At 36.9% G+C, this 24,594-nt stretch overlaps 3 protein-coding genes across 3 annotated transcripts; 1 reads left to right on the plus strand and 2 right to left on the minus strand.

The window, feature by feature from the left end:
- Nucleotides 1-6,130: 6,130 nt before the first annotated feature.
- Nucleotides 6,131-7,075, minus strand: OR52R1 (olfactory receptor family 52 subfamily R member 1; the record flags this gene model as incomplete). The annotated part of the gene is made up of 1 exon (XM_084894310.1): nucleotides 6,131-7,075. One exon carries the CDS (start codon nucleotides 7,073-7,075, stop codon nucleotides 6,131-6,133), a length of 945 nt encoding a protein of 314 aa, XP_084750436.1.
- A 9,264-nt stretch (nucleotides 7,076-16,339) lies between these two features.
- On the plus strand, nucleotides 16,340-17,290 carry OR51F2 (olfactory receptor family 51 subfamily F member 2; the record flags this gene model as incomplete). Its single annotated transcript, XM_084894293.1, has 1 exon — nucleotides 16,340-17,290. The coding sequence occupies one exon, from the start codon at nucleotides 16,340-16,342 to the stop codon at nucleotides 17,288-17,290; it is 951 nt and encodes a 316-aa protein (XP_084750419.1).
- A 5,322-nt stretch (nucleotides 17,291-22,612) lies between these two features.
- On the minus strand, nucleotides 22,613-23,584 carry OR51S1 (olfactory receptor family 51 subfamily S member 1; the record flags this gene model as incomplete). Its single annotated transcript, XM_084894271.1, has 1 exon — nucleotides 22,613-23,584. One exon carries the CDS (start codon nucleotides 23,582-23,584, stop codon nucleotides 22,613-22,615), a length of 972 nt encoding a protein of 323 aa, XP_084750397.1.
- Nucleotides 23,585-24,594: the final 1,010 nt, after the last annotated feature.

Consider the following 24,594-nt stretch of genomic DNA (forward strand, 5'->3'; position numbering starts at 1 on the left):
TAAGAGAAACCCACTTAAAGGTATCCTTAAATATGAAGTGTCCGTGAGATGTGAATCTCCAGGCAAAACTTTCCAGATTTGAACTGGAGATAAAAACTCAGATTTTTGCTCCTTATAGATTTGAAAATTGTGAATCATTTTAATATAACATTATGGGTTAACAATCTCAGAGAATGGACTTATAAGTGAAAACCAGTGACAATGGAACTCTGCTGATTTACTGTAAAAGTTTATATTCTAAAGTCAGGTGAGTTTAAACAATTTATAGGAACCATAAAAACCAAAAGAGCATGGTGTCATGACTCAGTGATATATGAACAATAGCATAGAATTGCTAATGCAGTCAAGTCTATTAAAGATAAAAATTATTTATTTATTTATTTATCTTAAAAAAATACATGTTATTGATTTTTTACAAAGAGGAAGAGAGAGGGATAGAGAGTTAGAAACACCGATGAGAGAGAATCATCAATCAGCTGCCTCCTGCACGCCCCATACCGGGGACGTGCCCGCAACCAATGTACATGCCCTTGACTGGAATCGAACCTGGGACCTTCCAGTCTTCAGACCGAGGCTCTATCCACTGAGCTAAACCGGTTTCGGCTAGGGTTAAAATTTTTAAATGATATCCCATGTAATGGTTATATTAGTGACCCTAAAAAAGTAATTGAAGTTCCCCAATGAAAGCTGAGAACCTGCTACAGTAGCATGAGGAGTAAATGGGAGAAGAAGCAGTGGAGGCACAGTGTATACTGTTTCTGGAAACTTGTTAGTGGGAGCAAAGGGAAAGGCCATGACTAAGGTAGCTGGAGAATTTTTGCAATATTGTAAAGATTGAGCATCGTCCCATGCACCAAGAGGTTCATTCCCCATCAGGACAGGAGACAGCCAATCGATGTTTCATTAATGTTTCTATTTCTCTCTCCTGCCCTTCTTCTCTCTCTAAAAATCAATTAAAACATTTTTTAAAAGATATAGTAAATAATGAGAGCTAGAAAATATACAATGGTATAGAAAATTCTTTAAGAAAGTACCAGGTGTTTGATTTAGAACATGATAGTAATTAGCCATCAAATAAATCAACATGATGCCATATACAGATCATGTGTCTATATAATCTAATTAACCAATGTCACCCCAATAAATTTAACTTAAAAAAGGTGATGATCATAATTTCCACTGACACTAGAGAGTAAGTGGCAAAAAGGTAGATTAGTGGGGAATTATATGAGGGCCTTATGTGTTAGTGCTACTATAAAATAATTTTTTTATGGCAGTCAAATACACCGAACATTAAATTTATCATCATAACCATTTTAGGTGTATAATTTAATGATAGTTCATATATCCATAGTGCAACATTACCATGAATTACCTCATCTCTTCTCATCTTGTAAAACTGAAACTCATAGCCATTTAAATAATACCCCCCATTTCCCAATTCCTGCTAGTCTCTGAAAACCACCATTCTACTCTTTCTCCCTATGTTTTGATTATTCTAAATATCTCAGATAAATTGAATAATGCAGTATTTGTTATTTTGCGATAGCTTATTTACTTAGCATAATGTTTTCAAGGTTCAGACATGCTGTAGCATGTGTCAATATTTCCTTCCCTTTTAACCAGTGCCTGCCTACTCTTTGCCCCACATAAGTTTTGAGTGATATTTACTGATGTTCTAGGAGTATGAACTGATGGATACCAGTTTGAAGATAAGGTAGAGGTTTTCAGTAGACATTGCAGAAAAGAGGAAAGACAGTTGAATCAATCCACACAGAAATGTTACAAATAAGTCTTGTTCAGTTAACATTTTAAAAATATCTAAATGAATACACTTTCATTGTTAAAATCAATTCTAGGAAGACAAAATCAAATAGTAGCAATATTAATTATTATAATAATATGTTTTTAATTAAACATTTTAAAATACTAGGTAAAGTTTATTTTCTGAGAGCAAATACCTTGTGATAAGTATACAGGTTACTATTTCCTTTATGCTTATTTCTACAGTTGCTTTTTCATTTCAAGTTTCTAGTCAATCTGAGAAAAATCATTTCAATAGTTAGCCACAATTTAGTAGGGTTCAGAAATCTGTGTGTTATATGGATCCCCGAGGACAGGGGTGACTGCAAGTTACCTGACTTTCCTACAAGCTCACATGAACTGTTGTGAGTAGGCACCCATCAAAGTACAACGTTAACACAATAAAACACCTTTCTCTACCTCCTTACCAGCTTCACGTGGGAAGAGGAGCCTTTTCTGTCTTCACTAGCAGGGAGGGAACAAGTTACAGTTCTGGATCCAAGGACTTTATAGCAAAGTGGGATTGAGCTGTGGGACCATTGGCAAAAGGCAAATCTCCCTGGGGTCACAGACAGAAAAACTGAAAAGCTTCTCTCTCTCCATCTGTTAATACAGGACAATGTTGTATAATCTCGGAAGACTTTTAGCAACTAACTCAAGAGACATGTGTTCCACGAGATCCTTAAGTGCACATAAACCAAATCATACATATAAATGGCTGTTGCTCTTTCATTGGGGAATAAATAGAGAATGGCAGGCTATTGTCTCTGTATTATCCATATGCTGTGAAGATAGGAAAGCAAACCAATGTTTCCTGGGACAATCATGGTGACAATAAAGAGTGGAGAAATTTGCAAACCACTCTCTAGGCCCCTGTTTCTTTATTACCGCATTGATCCATAGGGATGATGATAGATTCACTCCCGAATCCATCTTTGCCTAGCCACTCACTAGCTCCTCCTCCCCCCCCAAATGGACCAGCTCCTGATATATGAATCAGGCCCCATTTTGCTAGTGGCTGGCATCACTGTGTATGAGTAATGAGTTTTCACGTGTTCTTACTCTGGTACTTGATGTGTTCCAGTGATAATAAATGGAACGGTCCATATTCTTGGGAGAATTTGTTCAGCCTTGTCAATGTAAGCAGTTGAGTATGGATGCTGATTACTTCATAGGTCTAGCAATTCTAGATTCATAGGAGAAGGAAAGACCAACACCCAAACATTATGTTGATCTTTCATAGAGAAGTCCCACACTGACAGAGAGAGTCTTGGATTTGCTTAGATGTCAGTAAGACCAGTAATGGGGTTCTTATTTAGCTGTTTTTCTTTAATTTCTATTTTGCTATTATTCCTATGCTTTCTTGTTTAAGAACTCTGAATTGTAGAAAGTGTGAGAGGTTTAATTCAAACACCATGGCTCTACCTGAACCCCTATCAAGTGTCTGAAATGATATTCTGTTATTTACATATCAGACTTATCTTATTTGACTAAAAATATCCTTCAAAATTTCCATGGAAATAATAAAAGTAGACCTTAGAACTGAGAAGTCTGGTATAAGAAGTTTTGTAAAAATGAGACAAAAATAAACCCGCAAGTACCACCTTGTGGTCAGTAGTGGAACTGATGGGATAATAATATCAGGCACATTTGATTCAATCACTCGTTCATGTTGACTAGTGTTTTTTGCAGTAAGCTAGGTTTGGGAATAGAACAGTGAACAAGTATACTGTGCTTTTATGGAATTTATATCCAAGTCAGAGGAACAGGTAATAAATAAATAATTTAAATAATTACATATTGTACTAAGATAGGGAGAAAATGAAGTATTTATGTTGAAAGAAAATTATAAGGGGGCAGGATCTAGTCAAGATACAAGGTTATGAAACATTTCACTGAAAAGGTGGTTTTAATTGAGACCTAAGGATGATTAAAGGAAGATAGAATGTCCTAGATAAGAACAATGGGGCAACATGGGATGATTAAGAGCAAAGCCCTAAGACAGATAAGTGGTTGATTTGCTTGTAAATAAAGACTAGAAGGGCTGCCTTAACTGGTTTGGCTCAGTGAATAGAGCATTGGCCTGCTGACTGAAAGTTCCCAGGTTTAATTCCTGTCAAGGGCATGTACGTTGGTTTCGGGCATATCCCCAGTTGGAGGTATGTAAGAGGCAGCTGATCGATGTTTCTCTCATTGATGTTTCTAACTCTCTATCTCTCTCCCTTCCTCTTTGTAAAAAAATCAATAAAATATATTTAAAAAAATAACTAGAGGGGCTGAAGCAAAGGAGAATGGTAACAATATACTAATTGAGGTATGTTGCAAAAATATAATACACTACTCATCTATAATAGGAAATAAACTACTCATACATGTAACAGTATAGATGGATCTGTAAAAATTTATACAGAGAAAAAAATGCTACACTCCACTAAAAATGTATCATTTATTTTTATATACATATATAAAGTTCTACTGAAAGAAAATTAATCCACAGTGAAAGAAATCATATCAGTGTCTACCTGTTTGGGGTAGAAGGAAGTGATTGGCTACAAAGAAGTAAAAGAAATCTTTATGGAAGTAATGAAAATGTTTTATACTTTAATTGGGCTGGTAGTTACATAGGCATTAAGTGTTTCAGAACTCATCAAACTATGTATAAAATATTTTCATTTTATCATCTCAAATTTTTCAATTTTACAAAAAAAAAATGGGGGAGACTCACAATCATTAACTTATTTGCTGATAAGGGAGTAAAGATCCTTTACAACTCTAAATTTTGGAATTATGAAAAGGATCCTGCAGAATACTCATTAATTTTGAGGGGCACTTAAGGCTCCAATAGCTATTTCTTTTCGGAGAAGCAAACATATTGCTGATTTCTCTTAAAGCACCTTTATCTGATGGTGGTTTTAGTAATATAAAAGCCTGAATTTTAGAACCTTCTTTACTATTGACTTTGACAGGAGAGTGGTAAATGAAGATAAAAACACAAATGTAAGGATTGTAACCAATATGTTACCTTTTTTGAGGTGATGGTATTATGGGTGTATGAAATTGTCCAAACTCATCAAAAATATATTTAATGTATGCAACTTTTTGCATGTTAAGTATACTTCAATAAAGTTGGAAAAAATATAAGAACATAGTTTTCTAAAATAGCTTAAAGTTTTAATTTTAAAGGAAATTGAATATTTATAAATATCATTATAATATCTAGTGACTTTTTCCACTAATTTTTAATCACATAAGAGAATCTCTTTCCTCAGACTTTTCCCAACTTTTTCATTCTGATAACCATTGTCATCAGGAAATCAGGAAATTTTGTAAAGAGACCAACTCAGAATATCTAATCCCAACTGTTAGCAGTCTCAAGAACTTGTGATTTTGGAAAATTTGCATCTAGATTTTCAAGTTTCATTGGAACTTAATCTATTCCAGAGTCCCTCATCCTTGCAGATTGCCCACTCCACTCCCCCAGACTTTGGCACTTAATTCACCTCTTCTGTACACTTTTGTTGTTTCAGTTACTTTTTCATACTAAAATTGAAGTTCCTCAAGTGAGGATAATTTTTAAAAAATACATAAATGAGCAAAAAATAATTAAAATACCACAAATCTTATTACTCTGAGTAGCTGCTATTAGCATTTGGATGTATTTCCAGTCTTTTTCTTTGCAAATGTATTTTTTTTTTTTTTTTTTTACTATTGGCATCAACCTTATGGGCAAGTGTTCTTTTCCCCCCTTAGACACTCTTTGCAAATATAATAGTTAAATGACACATGCTATTCAATTGCTCATTGCATCATCTGGTTCCTTATAGATAAATGTTGGGACGTTTTTCTGGTTTTGTTTTTATAAATAATAAATATAATAATATACACATCTTTCTACTTTTTTCCTAACATTCTATTTCTATAAAGAGATTCCAATATAGGGAAAATATATGTACTTTTTAAAATCTGTTTTGTGTAAAATTTTATACTCTTTTTCAAACAAGGTATACCAACTTAGTGTTCTACAAACAATGTAAAAATAATTTTTACTTTAGTGGTCTGTGGAAGATGATATACTTTCCAAAATCTTCACTCATTTTGGAGATAAACATATTTTTTCTGATTTCTTGTGATGATGAAGATAGGTCAACTCAGCATTTCTCAGAGAAGTCTTCTCTGGGCATGCTGAAAATTGTTTCCTTTTGTTGTCCACCTCTGGGTCAGTGGTTCATAGAAATGACTTAGTGATGAGACATGATGGCCTGGCAGACTTTCTGCATTTTTGTCCCAGTGGGGTGATGGGGGTGGCTGTGATGCTGTGCACTTGGGCTCAGGGGTCTTTTCCACAACATCCTTGAATAACCCTGTCCCTGATTTGTTTGGTTCTAACTCCATAGATGATGGGATTGAGCATGGGAGGCACCAGTAGATAGAGATTAGCAAACATGACATGTACCACTCGGGGCACACGATGTCCGAAGCGATGGGTGAGGAAAGTAAAGAGGGCTGGGATATAAAAAGCCAAGATGACACAGACATGGGAAGCACAGGTACCAAACGCCTTGAGTCGGGCTTCGCCAGCGGGCAACCCCAGCACAGTCCTCAAGATCATTGCATAGGATATGCTGATGACTGCTATATCAAAGCCAGCCATCGAGAAGGCCACGAAGAGTCCATACGCACGGTTTACGCTGGTATCAGCACACACCAACTTCAACACAGCCATGTGCTCACAGTATGACTGAGGAATGATCTGGCTGGGGCAGAAGGGCATTCTGGAAATCATAAAGCAGAAGGGGCTCACCCACAACAGCCCTCTCATCATCACGACTGCCCCCAGTTTGCCCACTACAGACGGGGTCAGGATACTAGAGTGACGAAGTGGGAAGCAGATAGCCACATAACGGTCCAAGGCCATCGCCATGAGCACACCAGACTCCACGGAAGAAAAGGCATGGATGAAGAACACCTGGACGAGGCAGGCATGGTATTCAATCTCATGAGCATGAAACCAGAGAATAGCCAACATTTTAGGTTGGGTGGAGGAGGTGAGGACCAAATCAGTAACAGCCAGCATGGCCAGAAAGAGGTACATAGGTTCATGCAGGGTGGGGTCAGTTCGAATTATGTGAAGAATAGTGATGTTGCCAACTACAGCCACCACATACATGGCACAAAATAGGAAGGCCATCCAAAAGTGGGAATTCTCGAGTCCTGGGATGCCCAGCAGGATGAAGGACAAGGGATGAAAAGAGCTGTTCCCTGAAGCCGACATCACAGGATGGTTAAGTTGCTCTTCACTGGGAAGGTAATTTACTCTCTGCAGGTGATAATCAAATAAGTCAAGTAAATTACCATTTATAATCTCTTGGAGGGAGCAATTGAATAATAGGGCAATAGCATCTAAGGATACACTAGAATAATTTAAACTATTTTATAAAATAAAAATTTATAACATAAAGTGATGCTTCTCTTGATTCTTTATTCATATTTATGCCATTCAAAATGGGGTCAGAACATATTAGCTGTTAAGTGTAACTTTTTTATAAGAACATTTTTTTTGAAAGTAGAATCTACTAAGGGAAAACTATATTGACAAATAATGTCATAGTAATTATTACCCTTTTGTATCTACTAAGGGAAAACTATATTGACAAATAATGTCATAGTGATTATTACCCTTTTATTCTTTAGACCTAACAACTGATTTGTTTAGCTTTTCCCCTAGGTCCTTATTTATCCCTTTGTTTAAGCCACTTGCACAACTTTCAGGGTAGGAAGCCAGCTGGGAAATGCAATAAATCAGTGCCTTGTACATGACTCCACATCCGTGCTTTTAGTCATACACTGTCTCTGCTAGATAATGATTGATTAGGGCACTCATCCTGGTGGAATAAAGCAGATATTGTTGCCCTATTATAACAAAGACATATATGAAAGTTACTTGCAAAATTATATACTGGATTATAGACAGATCTGCATGTGAACCCAGAATCTCTGCCACATCACTAGAGTGGCTCTAGAATATGCCCCAAGTTGGTCTTCTGGGTATGGGCTGCTTTCTCTAAGATGCCATCTTTATTAAGTTTCTGCCTATGAGCTTCAAAGGCGAACGCAACTGTTCTACATACTTTTTTTGGGGAGTGGTGACTCTTCTCAGCCTGTTTTCAGCTACTCACAGCTTGCAGTCTCTTTTACAAGCCAGTTTCTCTCCTCTGCTGCATCTATACTCCAGACTCTCCAATGGCCTCATAGACTAGAGCTCTCCCATAAGAGATGCTTCTCAGCTTTCATTCCATTGACTCTGATTTTCTGCGCTAAGATTGTCTTTCTTGGGTGAACAACAAAGTAGTAGAACTGACCTAGGACCCAAGTCTGAAGTGGAACATGAGGGCCCTTGATAGGTATTTCTCTTTCCTCTGCACTTTCTGCTGCTATCCCCTGGAATCAGCAATTCCCTTATCATTTTTTAATCTCAGACTTATGAACTCCACAAGCAGAGTTATATAATTCACAGAGAGAGGACAGAGAGTTAATAATTTTAGATCATTTTTGTGCAGTGCCTGAGGTTTTCAAAAGTGTTTCTGTGGAGGACAGGTTATCTGGGTTAAGGAATGAAAATATACATTCTCTAAAGGAAGAGTATCATACTTTTCCTTTTTGCCCAGTATTCTTTCCTCCTTTCCATGATTTTATATATTTCTTCCCTCCCTTCCTTCCATGGGCAAGAATGCTTGTGAGCATAGTGCAGTGGTCGGCAAACTCATTAGTCAACAGAGCCAAATATCAACAGTACAATGATTAAAATTTCTTTTGAGAGCCAAATTTTTTTAAACATAAACTTTTTCTAACAACACTTCTTCAAAATAGACTCACCCAGGCCATGGTATTTTGTGGAAGAGCCACACTCAAGGGGCCAAAGAGCTGCATGTGGCTCACGAGCTGCAGTTTGCCGACCACGGGCATAGTGCACATTGAATGATGAAATAGTCATCTTTTTCAAGCATTCTAGCTAGGGTGATCACACAATGAACTTTAGATTCAATTTGTCTTTTCTAACTTGTGGGAACTTGGCATGGCTTTTGTTTCAGGAAATATGGTTATTATAACTATATTCTTATACTGATAGTGCTCCTTTTTCATCTTCGAGTATGAGTTTAATCCAGCTCCGGTACCCACTGGCTCTGTGGGGCCTCAATGATTGCACTCATTATGTAGAAATAGTTATGTCCATTACTTCAATGGTGTTGCTCAAGCCTACAGGAATGAAAGATAAAATGGGCTGAGATTTTGCTAAGATCTCGTTTTCTCATGTTGGGATATCTAAAACTACAGCATAGAACAGCAGTGCTGGAGCAGGGTGAGGTTCAGGTCCAGCCACCTTTGTGCAGGGATTGCATACGGAGCTGGTCTTTCTAGTCTTCTGGAGTTTCCCTGAGAGATAGTTGGAGCAGTGAGTCTTCTCAGAAGGAAGCTCAGCAGACATGGATCTCTGGACTGGGAGCCCCCAGTGAGACAGGCCATTCTTCACAGAACACATCTTGCCTTCCAGCCTCTTGGAGCCAGGGTGAGTCCTACTTCCCTCTGGGAGGGGCAGAGATAACCGGGCACAGAAAACCACTCACCTTGAGCTCTGTTTTATCTCTGACCAAGCTTCTCATGACCACGAGCAGCTCTTACTGGCTCCTGGGATTCAGCCATTAGCAGAGAACTCAGATTAGGGTCTATTTAAAGGTCTGCTGAAGCCTGGCCTTTCCCTTCCCCCAAGCATTAGTTCTCCTCCTCCTCCTGAGCCCCATGGCCTCATGCATTGGCTTCCTCTGAGACTAGACGTTAAAGCTGGAAGCATTAACCCCTAATTTCCCCCTCTCCTCTGTGTACACAGGTACAAAACTAGGGGATTTAATGCATGTGTCAGAGGGTGTGTTGTTGAGATTACACGAATGTGAGTTTATCTGTATGAAAGTAATTGTTGTTAGATTATGTACACTTATAAGTGAAGGAATATTTTGTGCAATGTGAAAGTGTATTGATATGTCATGTGGCCTTGTGTTTATAGAAGAATAGATCAATACATTATTGAAAAAGTGATAGAAATCAGAAATAACTCCAAACATAATTAACTGATTTTCAGCAGAGATATCAATGCAATTCAGTGACAGAAAAAATGTCTTTATGGTACTAGAACAACTGCATATCTGCATGAAAAAACAAAATGAACCTCAACTCCTATTACTTTAATATAATTTTTTTTAAAATTTTAAATGTAATATAAACCTACTTTTGAAAGCTAAAACTAAGGATTCTAAAAGAAGAAAAATATCATAATATTGGCATAAGCTTGAGGAAAGCAAACATTTCTTAGGCAGAACATAAAACACATTAGCTATAAAAGAAAAAAAATTAACATTAAAGCTTATTTTAAAGAGTCTACTTCCAATGATTTTGTGAAGGAAAAGAGCCACATGCTAACCTGACAAGCTCAGGGGAGGCCTGCATGGCAGTTTTGCAAACTCAGAGACCTAAGATAACCACAAAAGATGGTTTGAAAATTAAATATCTAAGCTTATAATGGCAGTCATTTCCTAGACCGATATTTCACCTGACAAAGATCAACTTAGATCTTCTTTACTGAACCCATTTGCCTTCCTGCCACTAAGATAACATAAGATGTTGTAACTTCCCTTTTTCTGGAGCCCCTGGGGCACAACCAAATGTGGTGGGCGCCAGGAAAGATGCCTCAAATTCCTTCGTTATCATGTTAATTATTCCTGCACTCACCTAAGTACACATTCATCATTTTACTTTTTATCCAATCCCAGGGATTTCCCACCACTTTGCTTTCTCCCACCTCCTCCTTACTCCATCACCAATGAATTTCATGTAAGCCAACTATCCCTCCTTTGATTACAATGTAAAAATAGAAATGTAACCCGCCATTCTTCGGAGCATTATCTCAATATATTGAGGTTCTGCTTCCCAGCATGTGTCGACAGTTTGGCTCAAATAAACTCACAAAAATTCTTTACAGGTTTCACTGTTTTTTTTCATTAACAATTTCATAATAAATATGAAAAGTCAAGCCACAGATAAACAGATAACTCACATTCGTGTAATCTTTTTAGTTATGTTAAACTAAACCAGTGGTTGGCAAACTGTGGCTCATGAGCCACATGTGGCTCTTGAGTTTTTAGCAAAGGTCAGCTTAGGAGTACCCTAATTAATAACATTGTACCTACCTATATAGTTTAAGTTTAAAAAATTTGGCTCTCAAAAGGAATTTCAATAATTGTACTGTTGATATTTGGCTCTGTTGACTAATGAGTTTGCCAACCACTGAACTAAACCTTAAAATGTTCAGAGAAAGCCCTGGCCAGTGGCTCAGGTTGTGGGTTCAATCCCCAGGGAGGTGTGTACAAGAGGCAACCAATCCATGATTATCTCTCACACTGATGTTTCTCTCTCTCTTCCTTCCTCTCTTTAAAATCAATAAACAGATGTGGCTCAATGGTTGAGCGTCAATTTATGAACCATGAGGTCACGGTTTAGTTTCTGGTCAGGGTGCATGCCTGGTTGTGGGCTCTCCAGTGGGGGGTGTGCAAGGAGGCAATGGACCAATGATTCTCTATCCATTGATATTTCTATCTCTCTCTCTCCCTCTTCTTTCCTCTCTGAAATTAATAAAAACATTAAAAAAATCAATAAATACCTCTCTCTTTTTCTCTCTTCCTCTCTCTAAGACCAATAAACATATCCTCAGGTGAAGGTTAAAAAACATGTTCAAAGAAAATTATTTAAAAATCTAGCAATTCTATACAAAGCCAATCTATCAATGAAGTATAGGATCTAAGAAAATATATTCTTTGAGACATGCAGGAACACTGAAAATTTATCATTTTCTGCATCCATTTTTTCTTCTTCTGAATAAAAGTGTGCTTCAACAAAATGAAACAGATATCCAGTGAAGTTCAACTATTGCTAACCAAGTATGAGTGGAAATTACTCAGGGGTGCCATGTAAAGTAATGCAGAACTCAGAAATTCAGAACTCAGGCTCCATCCAGACATAATGAATTAGATTTTAATAAGGTCTTGAAGTTATTTGTAGTCACTAAATTTTGCAAACATTTAACTACCATTCTGAGTAAATAGTAGTAAGTCATGAGTGGGATGGTGAAGAAAGCCTGTCTTTATCCTGCTAGCAGGCAAAATGGAAGATAATTTGAATTTTAGAGAAAACAGAAAGTGGTCTCAGAAAACCCCGATTTAGCCCTAACCGATTTGGCTCAGTGGATAGAGCATCGGCCTGTGGACTGAAGGGCCCCAGGTTTGATTCTGGTCAAGGGCATGTAATTTGGTTGTGGACACATCCTCAGTTGATCAATATTTCTAACTCTATCAGTCTCCCTTCCTCTCTGTAAAAAAAAAAAAAAAAAAAATTAAAAAAGAAAAAAGAAATCCACCATCCATTATAAACGAAATGAAAAAGTGATATAATTGAATCACGTACAAGGAAAGAACCTATTTTATTTTGATGAATAGATGTTTCCTTTAATAGAGATATGGGCTTAGTGATTTAGGATGATATGCATACATTCCTTTTTAGTTTCAGGAGAAAATGTCAGAGTCAGTCAGGCCAAGGAAGTAGAGTAAATTGTGACTCGGTGTTACTCAAGTTTGGCATGTATTATATCCTAGAGGCCCAGTGCGCAAAATTCATGCCAGAGTAGGTCTTCCTTCTCCCAGCTGCCAGCACTGGCTTCCCTCTGGCACCTGGGACCCAGGCTTCCCTCCAGCGGCCTGCAGGCACCTGGACTTCCCTCGAAGCCCTAGCTTCATCTGGAAGGTTGTCCGGAAGGATGTCCTGTCTAATTAGCATTTACACTTTTATTATTGTAGATTTTATTATTGTTTCACTCAGATTCTAAATTTGGCTAATTTCTATAGCCCTATTTTCTAGAAAAATAAACTTTTTGAGTTCTTTCAGTTGGCAGCAGCTCCAGCTTTTTATAGGGTCCTCACAATCTGAGTAAATAACAGTGAGTCATGAGGGGGATGATGAAGAAAGTCTGTCTTTATCCTGCTAGCAGGCAAAATGGAAGATAATCTGGATTTCAGAGAAAACAGAAAGTGGTCTTAGAAAACCACGATCCATTATAAATGAAAAGTAAAGTTAAAATGGTTGAATCATGTACAAAGGAAAAAAAAAAATTTTATTTTAATGAATAAACGCTTCCTTTAATAGAGATATATGCTTAGTGATTTAGGATGATATATGTGCTGGGTAATGTTTGCTTAAGCCTATTTCAATAAAAGTGTATTTGCTTTACAGTTCAAACAACTGAAATACAAATATATAATATTTAATCTCAGCTCTAAGGCTGTATATGAATTCATATATCTTTTCCAGGAAAATATTATGCTCTTGGTGACTAAATTTGGGAATAGAAAAAGAAGAGATGGAAAGTGTAAGGACATTTCTTGCCTGCACCCTACACAGCACTAAATAAAAATCTAAAGTTAATGGATAAGAAAAAGAATGTTTATATTCATTAAAAATAAAAGAAAGATAATAAAAACAATTACAAGTGAGTTGGTAAACACATTATGTAGACCTGCTTTAGTCTGGTGTGATGAACCTCCAGGGAAATTCTAGTTCTCACACTAGGATCATGCTGCTCATCTGATTATAAAATCTCCAAAGCCCAAGGGTCTCTTGGCAGCAGGCCTGGGTGAATTCTGGGCTCCCTGCAAAAAACCAGACCCAAGAGCCCCACATATGTACTTGGCTGGCAGATCGTGGAAAGACTCTCTCCAGGTAAGATGCTAGGGCCAGAAACAGCAGACCAAGAAGAGGGAATGGTGAGAGCTAACCTGGAGAGCAAGGCATGGGGAGAGGGAGGCAGGAACTTAGTGGCAAAGGACTGTAAATCAGAGGTAGAAGAGGAGAGACATAGGGGAGAGGGATTCACAGTGACAGGCTGAGGGTGATGAGAATTAGTGAAAGATCACTAAGCAGCTTGCAAACAAACATTTCTTTCCAGGAGAAAATGTCCAAGTCATTCAAGTCAAGGAAGTAGAGTACATTTTTATGGTTCTGTGTTACCCAAATTTGACATTTCTTATATATTGTTGTCTCACTCAGCTTTTAAATTTGGCTGATTTCTATATCCCTATTTTCTAGAATTATAAACTATTTTAGTTCTTTCACTCGGCATCAGCTCCACCTTTTGCAGGATCCTCACAGTCTGCGCGCTCTGATAGCTTTCTTATTATTGATAGAACCCATTTATATTTAGAAAGAAGGACTTCAAATACATCTTTGCATTTGACCATTACAGAAACAGCTGGAAATAGGCCGAGCAGAGATAATGTTAAAGTTCAAGGTTTATGGATGAGGAGTCTTAGATGGGAATGGGCCACCTCCTATCAAGTGTTGGGAGTGAGGACTGTGACTTTCAGCTGCTGGACCAGAATAACGCCTCCTGGAGGCCCAGAACCTCTGGACACGAAACCTATTTGATATTTTTGTTTCCTGTTCCCAACTCCCTTCCTTTTATCAAACCACATACCGTCCTCAAACAAAAGCAGACACAATCTATTTAAAGTAAATGTAACAGCATTGTTTGGTCTTGTCTTCTAATGCATGTACATAGCATGCTGCACTTTTGATTTTGTTACAGATATCTTTTGCAAATATCTTTTGCAATCAGTAAGTATTTAAGTTTGATGGGGTATTCTATATCAATAGTTTACTTAGTGGCTTTAATTTTGTCTTATTTCTAAAGGGATTTCCTTAAAGAGTCATAAAGGTCTGTGTTTTACCTTGAAATTCTTAATCTAAATTCAGGAATGTGGAAAATAGGGATCTCTAGTCAATTGCTTAACCATCATTTTATCACATATCGGTTCTTTTTTTCTAGTGTTATCATCATCAAATTCTTTATCCTTATTTATACCTATTTTTTTTGAAACTATTCTGGGATTATTGGTGGCTTTTCCTGTCATTGTAACTTTTTCTCTGCTGACTTTAATTTCTTGGACTGGTTTGATGATTGAGATTTTCGTATAAAATTATCCATTTTGTATCCCTTGCAAATAAAGTATTATACTTATGCATCTATTCTGTTATATTTACCTTTAAAAAATTTATCATACAGTTAACCATGCTTTTCCTAGCTTTCTTGACCATTCTGGAAAAGAAATGCACATATTTTCTTTTTAAGTAATTAACTTTGGTTTTAATTGTTAACTCATTTATTTGTGCTTTTTATTTTTGTTATTTGCCTTTTTTGACATTTATTTAAACATTTCCTAGCATCTTATATTGAAAGCTTACAAAAATAATATTTTGAATTATTGTTTTCCAATGAATGTCTATCTTTCATGCTATTCATTGCACTCCAATACGTTGCCTCACAAGTTATGATATGTGGTTTTGTCATTTTTATTTAGTTTAAAAGATTGTTTTTCTCATTTATATTTCTGGCTTAGAGAAGATATTTAATAAATGGATGTTGTTATTGCTTTGCAGCCCTTGTTATTTTGTACTTATAATAAATTAATATTATTTGTAGGTTAATTTAATAGTCCAGTATAATATCTGAAGGAGATTATTTTGTGTTTAAATAAGAATAGGTAGAATAAGAAAGGGAGATATTAGAAAAGACTTGGTAATTAATTGGAGTGGTGACCAGTAGAAACATATGAGTACAAAACTCCCAGAGCTTTGACTTAGATAATTGGTTAATCTTTATGAAAATTATAAGCTTTGCATAGACTCTATAGGAGTGAGAACAATTATCGGGGGAAAATGACCAATTTGGTTTTGAATAGAGTGAATTTGATTTATCCATGAGAAATCCATATGGCAAGAACAGAAGAAAGTTCTATTTTCAGAAACCTGGAAACCAGATCTAGTTTTCAGATATTTTTAAAATTTTGTCATTAAATAAGTAAAAGATGAAACTGTGGAAATGGGAAAAATAATTATTTAAATGTCTTCAGAGTGGACAAATGGCAGATTCTTAAATGATTTCATATTTAAGGTTCTTGGGGATAAAATTAAACCAGAAAAAGAAGTTTATGGATGGAGCTATCTATATTTTTTAGGGTGATTCTTTGGACTACTCTATTATCACATATATAAATATGTGTGTCTTAAGGATGTCTTTGGCATTTTTCTGGACATACGCCAGGAAAAATCTAATAATATTTATATTATAAATGTGACTTGATTTTTTTAGTGCTTTATTCCAGGATTAATAATTTATTTAAAAAATACTGGAAACCAGATTTTTCATCATATTGTTTAGGTAATCTACTGGGGGCTTTTGTAGTCAGGGATAATTTAATTGTAATGTTTGATTTCACCAAAAAGAATTACAGACTTAAGAAAATTTTAAGTAGTATAATATGGAAATTCTCTCTTCTCAACAAGTGAATCTCAGAGTACCACTATGATGTTCTAAGTGGTAATCTATATATTTATTATGTCATATTCAATTATTCAAATATTGCTGTCTTCTCAGTCTTTCATTATGTTGGTCCTCAACGATACCGGTGCTCAGCTTCTGACCTTCCTCCTGACGGGTATCCCGGGCTTGAGAGGAGTCCAGGCCTGGATCTCCATCCCTTTTTGTGTCCTGTATGTCATCGCCCTGTCTGGGAACAGCATGATCCTCTTTGTGGTCCTCCGTGAGCAGAGCCTCCATGAGACCATGTATTATTTTCTCTCTATGCTGTCAGCCACAGACCTGAGCTTGTCCCTCTGCACACTTTCCACTACCCTTGGTGTCTTCTGGTTTGAAGCTCGAGAGATCAGCTTAAATGCCTGCATTGCTCAGATGTTCTTTCTCCATACATTTACCTTCATGGAGTCTGGGGTTCTGCTGGCCATGGCCTTTGATCGTTTTGTAGCCATCTGTGACCCACTGAGATACACCGTCATCCTCACCAATGCCAGGATAGCCCAGATTGGGGTGAGCATGTTGATAAGGAATGTTGCTGTCATGCTGCCTGTTGTGCTCTTTGTCAGGAGGTTGTCCTTTTGCAGTTCTGTGGTTCTTTCACATTCTTACTGCTACCATGTTGATCTCATTCAGCTCTCATGCACAGACAACAGAATCAACAGCATCCTTGGTCTGTTTGCACTCTTCTCCACGACAGGATTTGACTGCCCTTGCATCTTGCTTTCCTATGTCCTGATCATCCGGTCTGTCCTCAACATTACTTCCTCAGAGGGGCGGTGGAAAGCCTTCAACACCTGCATATCCCACATCAGCGCTGTTGCCATCTTCTACATTCCTCTCATCAGCTTGTCACTTGTTCATCGCTATGGACATTCAGCACCTCCATTTGTCCACACCATCATGGCTAATATCTTCCTGCTCATCCCTCCAGTGCTCAACCCTATCATCTACAGTGTGAAGACTAAGCAGATTAGAAAGGCTATTGGTAAAGTCTTAATTCAGAAGCAGCTGCAAATCTAATCATTAGCTGTCTCAGAGTAAAGATAAAGCAATTTATAGATGAGTGCTTTGATAGAATGGGGTAATTGTTCTCAAAATGCCTAGATATGCTTCCAATAGTTCAAACTAGGCAACTTATTAATTATATGATATTTGCTTAGTTTTCTTCCAGTAAGTCCATATTAATAAAACCTAAATTATGATTTTATTTTCAATTTAAAGTGAGACACTGTATATAAACAAATATTTATGTTTGCAAGTTATATAGTAACTCAATAAAATATTAATTCAGATTCTACATATAATTCTAAAAGTCTAGATTTAATGTTGGAAACTTTATTAATACACCATTGTGCTTTTCTGAGTAATATACAAAAAGCACTTCAATTAATTGGATTTTTCCCTTTAAAACTATTGATTCTCTGCATGCTTCCAAAATATTTAAACTATAGAGTGAACCCTAAAGTGAACATCAGTAAGTTCATGCCTTTATAGTCAATTAATATTTGACAAATGGGACAAGAACGTAAGATGGAGTAAAGACAGTTTCTTCAATAAATGGTGTTGGGAAAATTGGATAGAAGCCAACCCATACAAGAAAGAACAAAAAGACCCCAGCAGGCATTATATGCCCTTTAAACTATCTGATGTGATTACTTAGTCTTTCTTGCCAGGGAGGGTGCAAGATGAGTAGACAACTAGGGATTTAGCCGGGAAAGAAGCCCTCTGCTGTCAGCTCTACCATTTCCTGTCAAATAACACAGAAAGTCATGTACTGAGAATTCAAACCCTGGCCTCAGGGACCCCCAACTCTTTATTCACATCGTTCTACTCTCAGTAAATACATGGGAAGCTGGGGGTGGGTGTGTCAGGGAGAAAAAGGGTAGACCTTGGGAAATCAGAGTTTCTTGGTGACCTCAATGCTGATTAAAAACATTGCCTCAAGATTAGGCTGTTTTCCTGTTCAACAATTTTAAAATATTTTGAATTCAGGAAAATCTGAAAATAAATGTTGCATCTCTAATTTTATTTTTTATTATATTTTTATTTTAAAAATATATTTTATTGATTTTTTACAGAGAGGAAGAGAGAGGGAGAGAGAGAGTTAAAAACATCGATGAGAGAGAAACATCAATCAGCTGCCTCCTGCATACCCCCCTACTGGGGATGTGCCCGCAACTAAGGTACATGCCTTTGACTGGAATCGAACCTGGGACCTTTCAAGTCTGCAGGCTGACTCTCTATCCACTGAGCCAAACCAGTTTCAGCTGCATCTCTAATTTTATAGACTTGGGTTATTCTTAAATTCTCAGCTTCAGTATTCTTATTTTTGAAACAGAGAGACTAACTTATTTAAAAATTTGTTTAATAAGAGAATATATAATATACCTTGAAGAGAAACTTGATACAATATGAGTAGATAACTATTTCTGCATTCCTAGAATCTATACTAACATATTATTGTGTGTTCTTTTTTGTTGACTAAGTGAATTCAATTTGCTAATTTTCATTTAATATGTTTTTTTTAAATTAATATAAGAGAACAGTGATATTTCAATGTCAGAAAAATTTTCAAAACATTAAAGCAGAAATTATATTAGTGGATGCTGAAAAGCAGTTGGTAGGATTCATTAAGTACACTTATTAAAAAATTAAAATGAAATATAAATGAACTATTTAAATGTTATAAAATTTACACAAAGATATAGAAGTCAACAATCATTCTAACAGGTGAAATATTAATGCCACTTTTATTATAATGAGGAACAAGATTTGAATATTCACTTTCACTTTTAACCTTTCATAATTGGTTGAGACCTAGGGAATTCAATAAAATAAATTGAAATAATGTGCATGAATAGTAGAAAAAAGTCACCAATCACTTATACATGCTTGTATACAAATAAAATCCCAAAAAGTAAAAAAAGAAACTACTATTATATATGATAGTTGGTAAAGTAGGTATCAATTCAAGGTAAAAATGTATTTCTCTATCTAACATAGGGGTGTCGAACTCAATCAGAGAAGGGGCCAAAATCTAAAATCCAGCCTAAATCGCGGGCCGAATGGTTTACTGAACAGTCATAAACTGACAATGTCATAAACTGACAGCGGAGTGCAGTGATGACAGCGCGGTGCGGGCCACATTGCAAGGCCTGGCGGGCTGGATTTGGCCCGCGGGCCTTGTGTTTGACACATGTGATCTAACAAGATGTATGTAGAAACAGTAATGGGGAAATATTTTATTTATAATAGTAACAAAATTATACACTTAAAAACTACATGGAAATAAATTTAATTAAAACTAATAATTTTATTAAAAATGTAAAAAAGATGTTAACTAGGTGAAACATCAATCATATATTACTGGATGTAAAAACTTATTGCCAAATGTTGATTCTCTTAGATTTAATCTATAAAAACAATGTGGTTTCTCTTAGTATTCCAAAGCTCTTGTTTATTTTGTGAGAGGATGATCACTATACCACATGTTAATAAAATCATACTATGAGGCTACTGTAATAACTCAGTGATAAGTGACCATATATTTGACACATATGTACAAAAGCAATTAAAAGATCTGTAAAGTAATATACACAGATACACATATTGTAAGAAATGGCATTCATACATAGTATTTTATTTCAGTGAAAAAAGAGAATGTATTTAATAGATGATTTTGCCACTAGTACACATTGACTTTACCTAATATAAGTTTAGACTTCTGACACAGAAAAATCTAAAATTAAAATTATTTCAACAACTTTAGAAAAAAAACATAAAAGAATATATGTGCCGGGACTGGTTTGGCTGAGTGGATAGAGCGTCGGCCTGCAGACTGAAAGGTCCCAGGTTTGATTCCGGGCAAGGGCATGTATCTGGGTTGCGGGCACATCCCCAGTAGCGGGTGTGCAAGAGGCAGCTGATCGATGATTCTCTTTCATCAATGTTTCTAACTCTCTATCCCTCTCTCTTCCTCTCTGTGAAAAATCAATAAAATATATTTAAAAAAAAGAATATATGTAAAACAAAGAACTCAAAGATACATTTTAGAAGCAAAATATAAAACAACAAAATTACAAAGAAAAATAAAAGTGGGTTTGATTATATAAAACTACCTATATTTACTTGAAACTTAATTGCATAAACAAGGCCAAAGACAAGCATTATATTGGTAAAGGCATAAAAATAAGATCTCTTGCAAATTTATATTTCACATATAAACAATAAAATAGAAACATGGATAAAGCTACTAATAAAGGGGACAAAATAATAAATAGACATATGAAAGACACTCATTTTTACTATCAGGAAAATTTAACATAAAGGTAAATGTGATAATTTTTACTAATAACATTGATGAAAATTTTAAGAATAGTGGTACCAGTGAATTTTGGTGGGTATGTAGGAAAAAGGCACACTCCCATGTTGGGAAGAAATATAAATTAATATAGCCTTTGGGGAAATGGATCTACCAATACTCATTGAAATAAAAAAAATGTACAACCCTTTAAAACCAGCAATAATGACCTGAATATCAGTTTTATAGAAATAAAAGGATAAGTGCACATGGGCAGCTGCATAAGAATGTTTATTACACCATTGTTTAGAGTGCCATAATACTGAAGACAACTCCAATACCCATTATGAGAAAACAGTTGAGTTAAATACAGTCCATCCATGTCATGGGATATTATATAGTCCTTGAATGAATCCATACTTATTTACTTTGAGGGATTTCTACCATAAGAAAAGCAAGATAAAAAAGACATGTAGATTATTATTCAACTTTTGTGCTACAAAGCAAGGCCCTTCTATATGTACTAGAAGCCCAGTGCATGGATTCATGCACCACTGGGTCCCTTGGCCTGGCCTGTGGGGATTGTGCCGAAACTGGCTCTCTGACATCCTCTGAGGGGTTCCCGATTGTGAGAAGGTGGTTCTTGGGTGATGCACTGCAGAATCGGGCTCTCTCCTCTCTGGTTCCAGGTTCATCACCCAAGAACTGTCACTGTAGCTCCTGTCTTGATCATCCGCCCCTTGGCGGTCAATGTGTGTCATAGCTACTGGCCTATCAGCCAGTCGCTTAGGCTTTTATATATACAGGTAATAATTATAATAACAAAGGGAAAAATCATTAGGATTTAACCATATTTATAGAAAAAAAAACTAGTTATAGTGTTAGTTCCTTTTTTTTCTTTTCTTGCTGCAAACAACCACAAATCATAGTTGCTTACAACTACAGAATTTATTATAAAGCTTGCTGATCATCAGATTGATAGATGTCCTTTTGATGTAGGCTGTTTTGACTTGATATCTCTGCTCCAGGGTATAGGTTTGCCCCATATATCTCATCTTGGGGACCAGGTGGCAGGGGCACTACTACCTGAGCTTAACATTACTCACAGCAAAGGAAGAAACCCCATTGTAAAAATCACACTTGGGCCTCTGCTCTTATCATATCCACTAACATCCTACTGACCAAAACAAGTCATAGAGACAATGTTGACCAGAGCAAGTCATATGTCCAAGCTCAAAATAAAAGTGAAAGTAAGTATAATCTGCACACTGATCCCCATTATGGGTGTGGATATATAATACTACCACTAAGACCAAAAATTTCATCTACCATGTATAAGATTCCATTTATATAAACTTTACATTTATTAGTGTTCACTAAAATGTAATTATAGTTACATTTGAATGGCAACTTAAAGTAATTTTTACTTTTACAAATTTCTTCTGAATCCTTTGAAATTTTAATCATAAATACCAACATTTTGAATTAAATGAAGGCTCTTCTTTTTCCTGATCTGATCAGAGTTATGTAGCATATCCCTTGACATGAAGAGCCTAAATGAGATACTTACTCGTGTCCTCCTCTTTCATCCAGTCCCTGTGGGTACATTAGAATCTCTACTTTTTATCAAGGCCCAACACTATCCAGTTGAATAGAATGTTTTTGTCTTCTTTTTTCTTTTCCATGTAACTGCTTAACTCCTTCAATTTCCGCAGTTATTAGGATATAGATGTAGTGTAGAAATTAACAAAAACAAAACAGCAACCAAAAGATTTGGACAGTTGTGACAAGACCTATATTCTGGCCCTTTTAATGCCATTCATATGTAGTAGTAAGGTGGTTAGATGATCACTGCCATTCTCTGGGGTTCATAAAGTTTCATTAATATACACAGGCACACATTTAGGAACAGACATATCCATCTATGTGCATGGGCTTGTGTGTACCTGAATGGTCTTTCATGCATGATGAACTGAGTTCTTAGTCGTAGAAACCTTTGTATCTGGTAGTCTTGAGTCCCCAAATGTGGAGGGACATCCTTCTCACTGAGCACAACCTACCTGCCTAGGCTGCAACCTCTTGAGTATTTTCTCTCTAATCTCCTTCATCTTGACACTATAGAGAATAGGGTTGATCAATGGAGGAAGCAGGAAGTGGACATAGGAGAGAAGAGTATGGGCAGGCTGAGGGACTGGCATCCTAAGACGGTCAATGAGTGCCAGGAGGATCATGGGCTCATAGAAGAGAAGCACAGCAGAGAGGTGGGCGACACAGGTTTGACCAGCCTTCCAGCGATCTTCACTTGATCCCAAACCCTGCAATACCCTGCCAATTAGGCCATAGGAGAAGAAAATAAGCAGTGGGTCTAATCCCATGGCTGACAAGACCACGAACAGGCTGTAGAATGCACCCCAAGCTCCTGGACAGGCCAATCGGGCTATATCTGGGTGCAAGCAATAAGAATGAGTCAGAACCTGTGGGTGGCAGTAGGGCATGTGGGCCAGGAGAAATGGCAAGGGCAGATGGAGACCCAGGCATCGGAAGACAATGGTGAGGCCAATCTTCCTAACAACATCATCGGTGAGAAGTGTCGGGTAGTGGAGAGGGCGGCAGATGGCCAGTGCCCGATCAAAGGCCATGGCGAGTAAGACAGAAGACTCCATGACAGAAAAAACATGGACAAAGAACATCTGCAGGAGGCAGGCTGAGGCGGGGATGGCATGAGCATCAGCAAGGGCAAGACCCAACAGGGTGGGCATCAGGGCTGTGGCCAAGCCAACATCAGACACACTAAGCAGGAAGAGGAAGAAGTACATTGGACGGTGTAAGGTGGGCTCCATGGCAATGATCCAGAGGATAGTACTGTTGCCCAGAACAGAGAGAAGGTAGATGGCGATGAGGGGTGCCGTCCACCAGGAGGGGACAGCTGACAGGCCTGGCATGCCCACCAGCAGGAAGGTGGGGGTCATGGAAGTGCTGCTGTTGGGGGCTGCCTGGGTGGGGAATGTTGACATCGTTCAGGATCCCGCTTTGAACTCTGGAACCTGAAAACTGATTAGAAAGATTTACTTAATCTTATGATATGTTTGCATGATGTTTCTAAAAGAGCCTTTCTCGCTCCCTGCCTTAATAGCAAACACCTGGGAGAAGGTTTACACTCCCATGAATGCTTTTTCTATTCCTCCCAATCCCAGGCCATCTGACTTCTGTGCTGCCTAAACACACTCACTTTTCAGTTCACTTGAACAGTTCTCACAAGTTCACCAATTAACCCTTTATTACTAAATCAGATCGTTTTCCTAAACGGATTTATTTCTCAATGAGCTTTAATTTTTGCGAATCGGGTTTCTCCTTGTCTTTTAAGTTCTACCTCCCAGAATTTCACTTCTTAATTCACCTTGCTGTTTCCCATCCAATTTATACATTACATTGATATTTTCCAGAGATCTTTATTTGGCTCTTCTTTTTACTTAGTGGTCTATCTACTTTCATGACTTCAAATAAATTCCATAAACTGATAAATCATGAATATATATCGCAGATTATTCTATATTCATTTCACCCTAGAAATGTCTATATAAATATTCTATGTATTTTAAATTAAAATAATCCCAAACAGATCTCAACAGATGCATTTTAAAACCTCTTCCAGCTTCCTCAGTTAGGAAGCAGTAGTGGGAAAATTACAAAAATGATGGAAGGAAAAAGAAGAAATATATCTTGGTTTCCTGAATCAGGAGATGACATTAATACTCACCAATTTCCCAAAATAAAAGTCTCGTGATAAAAACTCTTCACACACACAAAAAAAGAGGAATGTCATCAACCTGATAAAGGCTTTCTATGAATAAAATTAGCATCATACTTGATTGCAAGAGTTAGAATAAAAAGTTATCTGCTTTTTGTCACTTTACAAATGTTTTTATTGACTTGTAGATAGAGAGGAAGGGAGAGAGATTGGGACATGGAAAATCGATGAGAGATAGAATTCAAAGATGACTTCGACCTTACTTATAGTACTTTA

The sequence above is a fragment of the Pipistrellus hanaki genome (assembly GCF_964339955.1).
Source record: "Pipistrellus hanaki genome assembly, chromosome: 9".
Classification (NCBI taxonomy): Eukaryota; Metazoa; Chordata; class Mammalia; order Chiroptera; family Vespertilionidae; genus Pipistrellus; species Pipistrellus hanaki.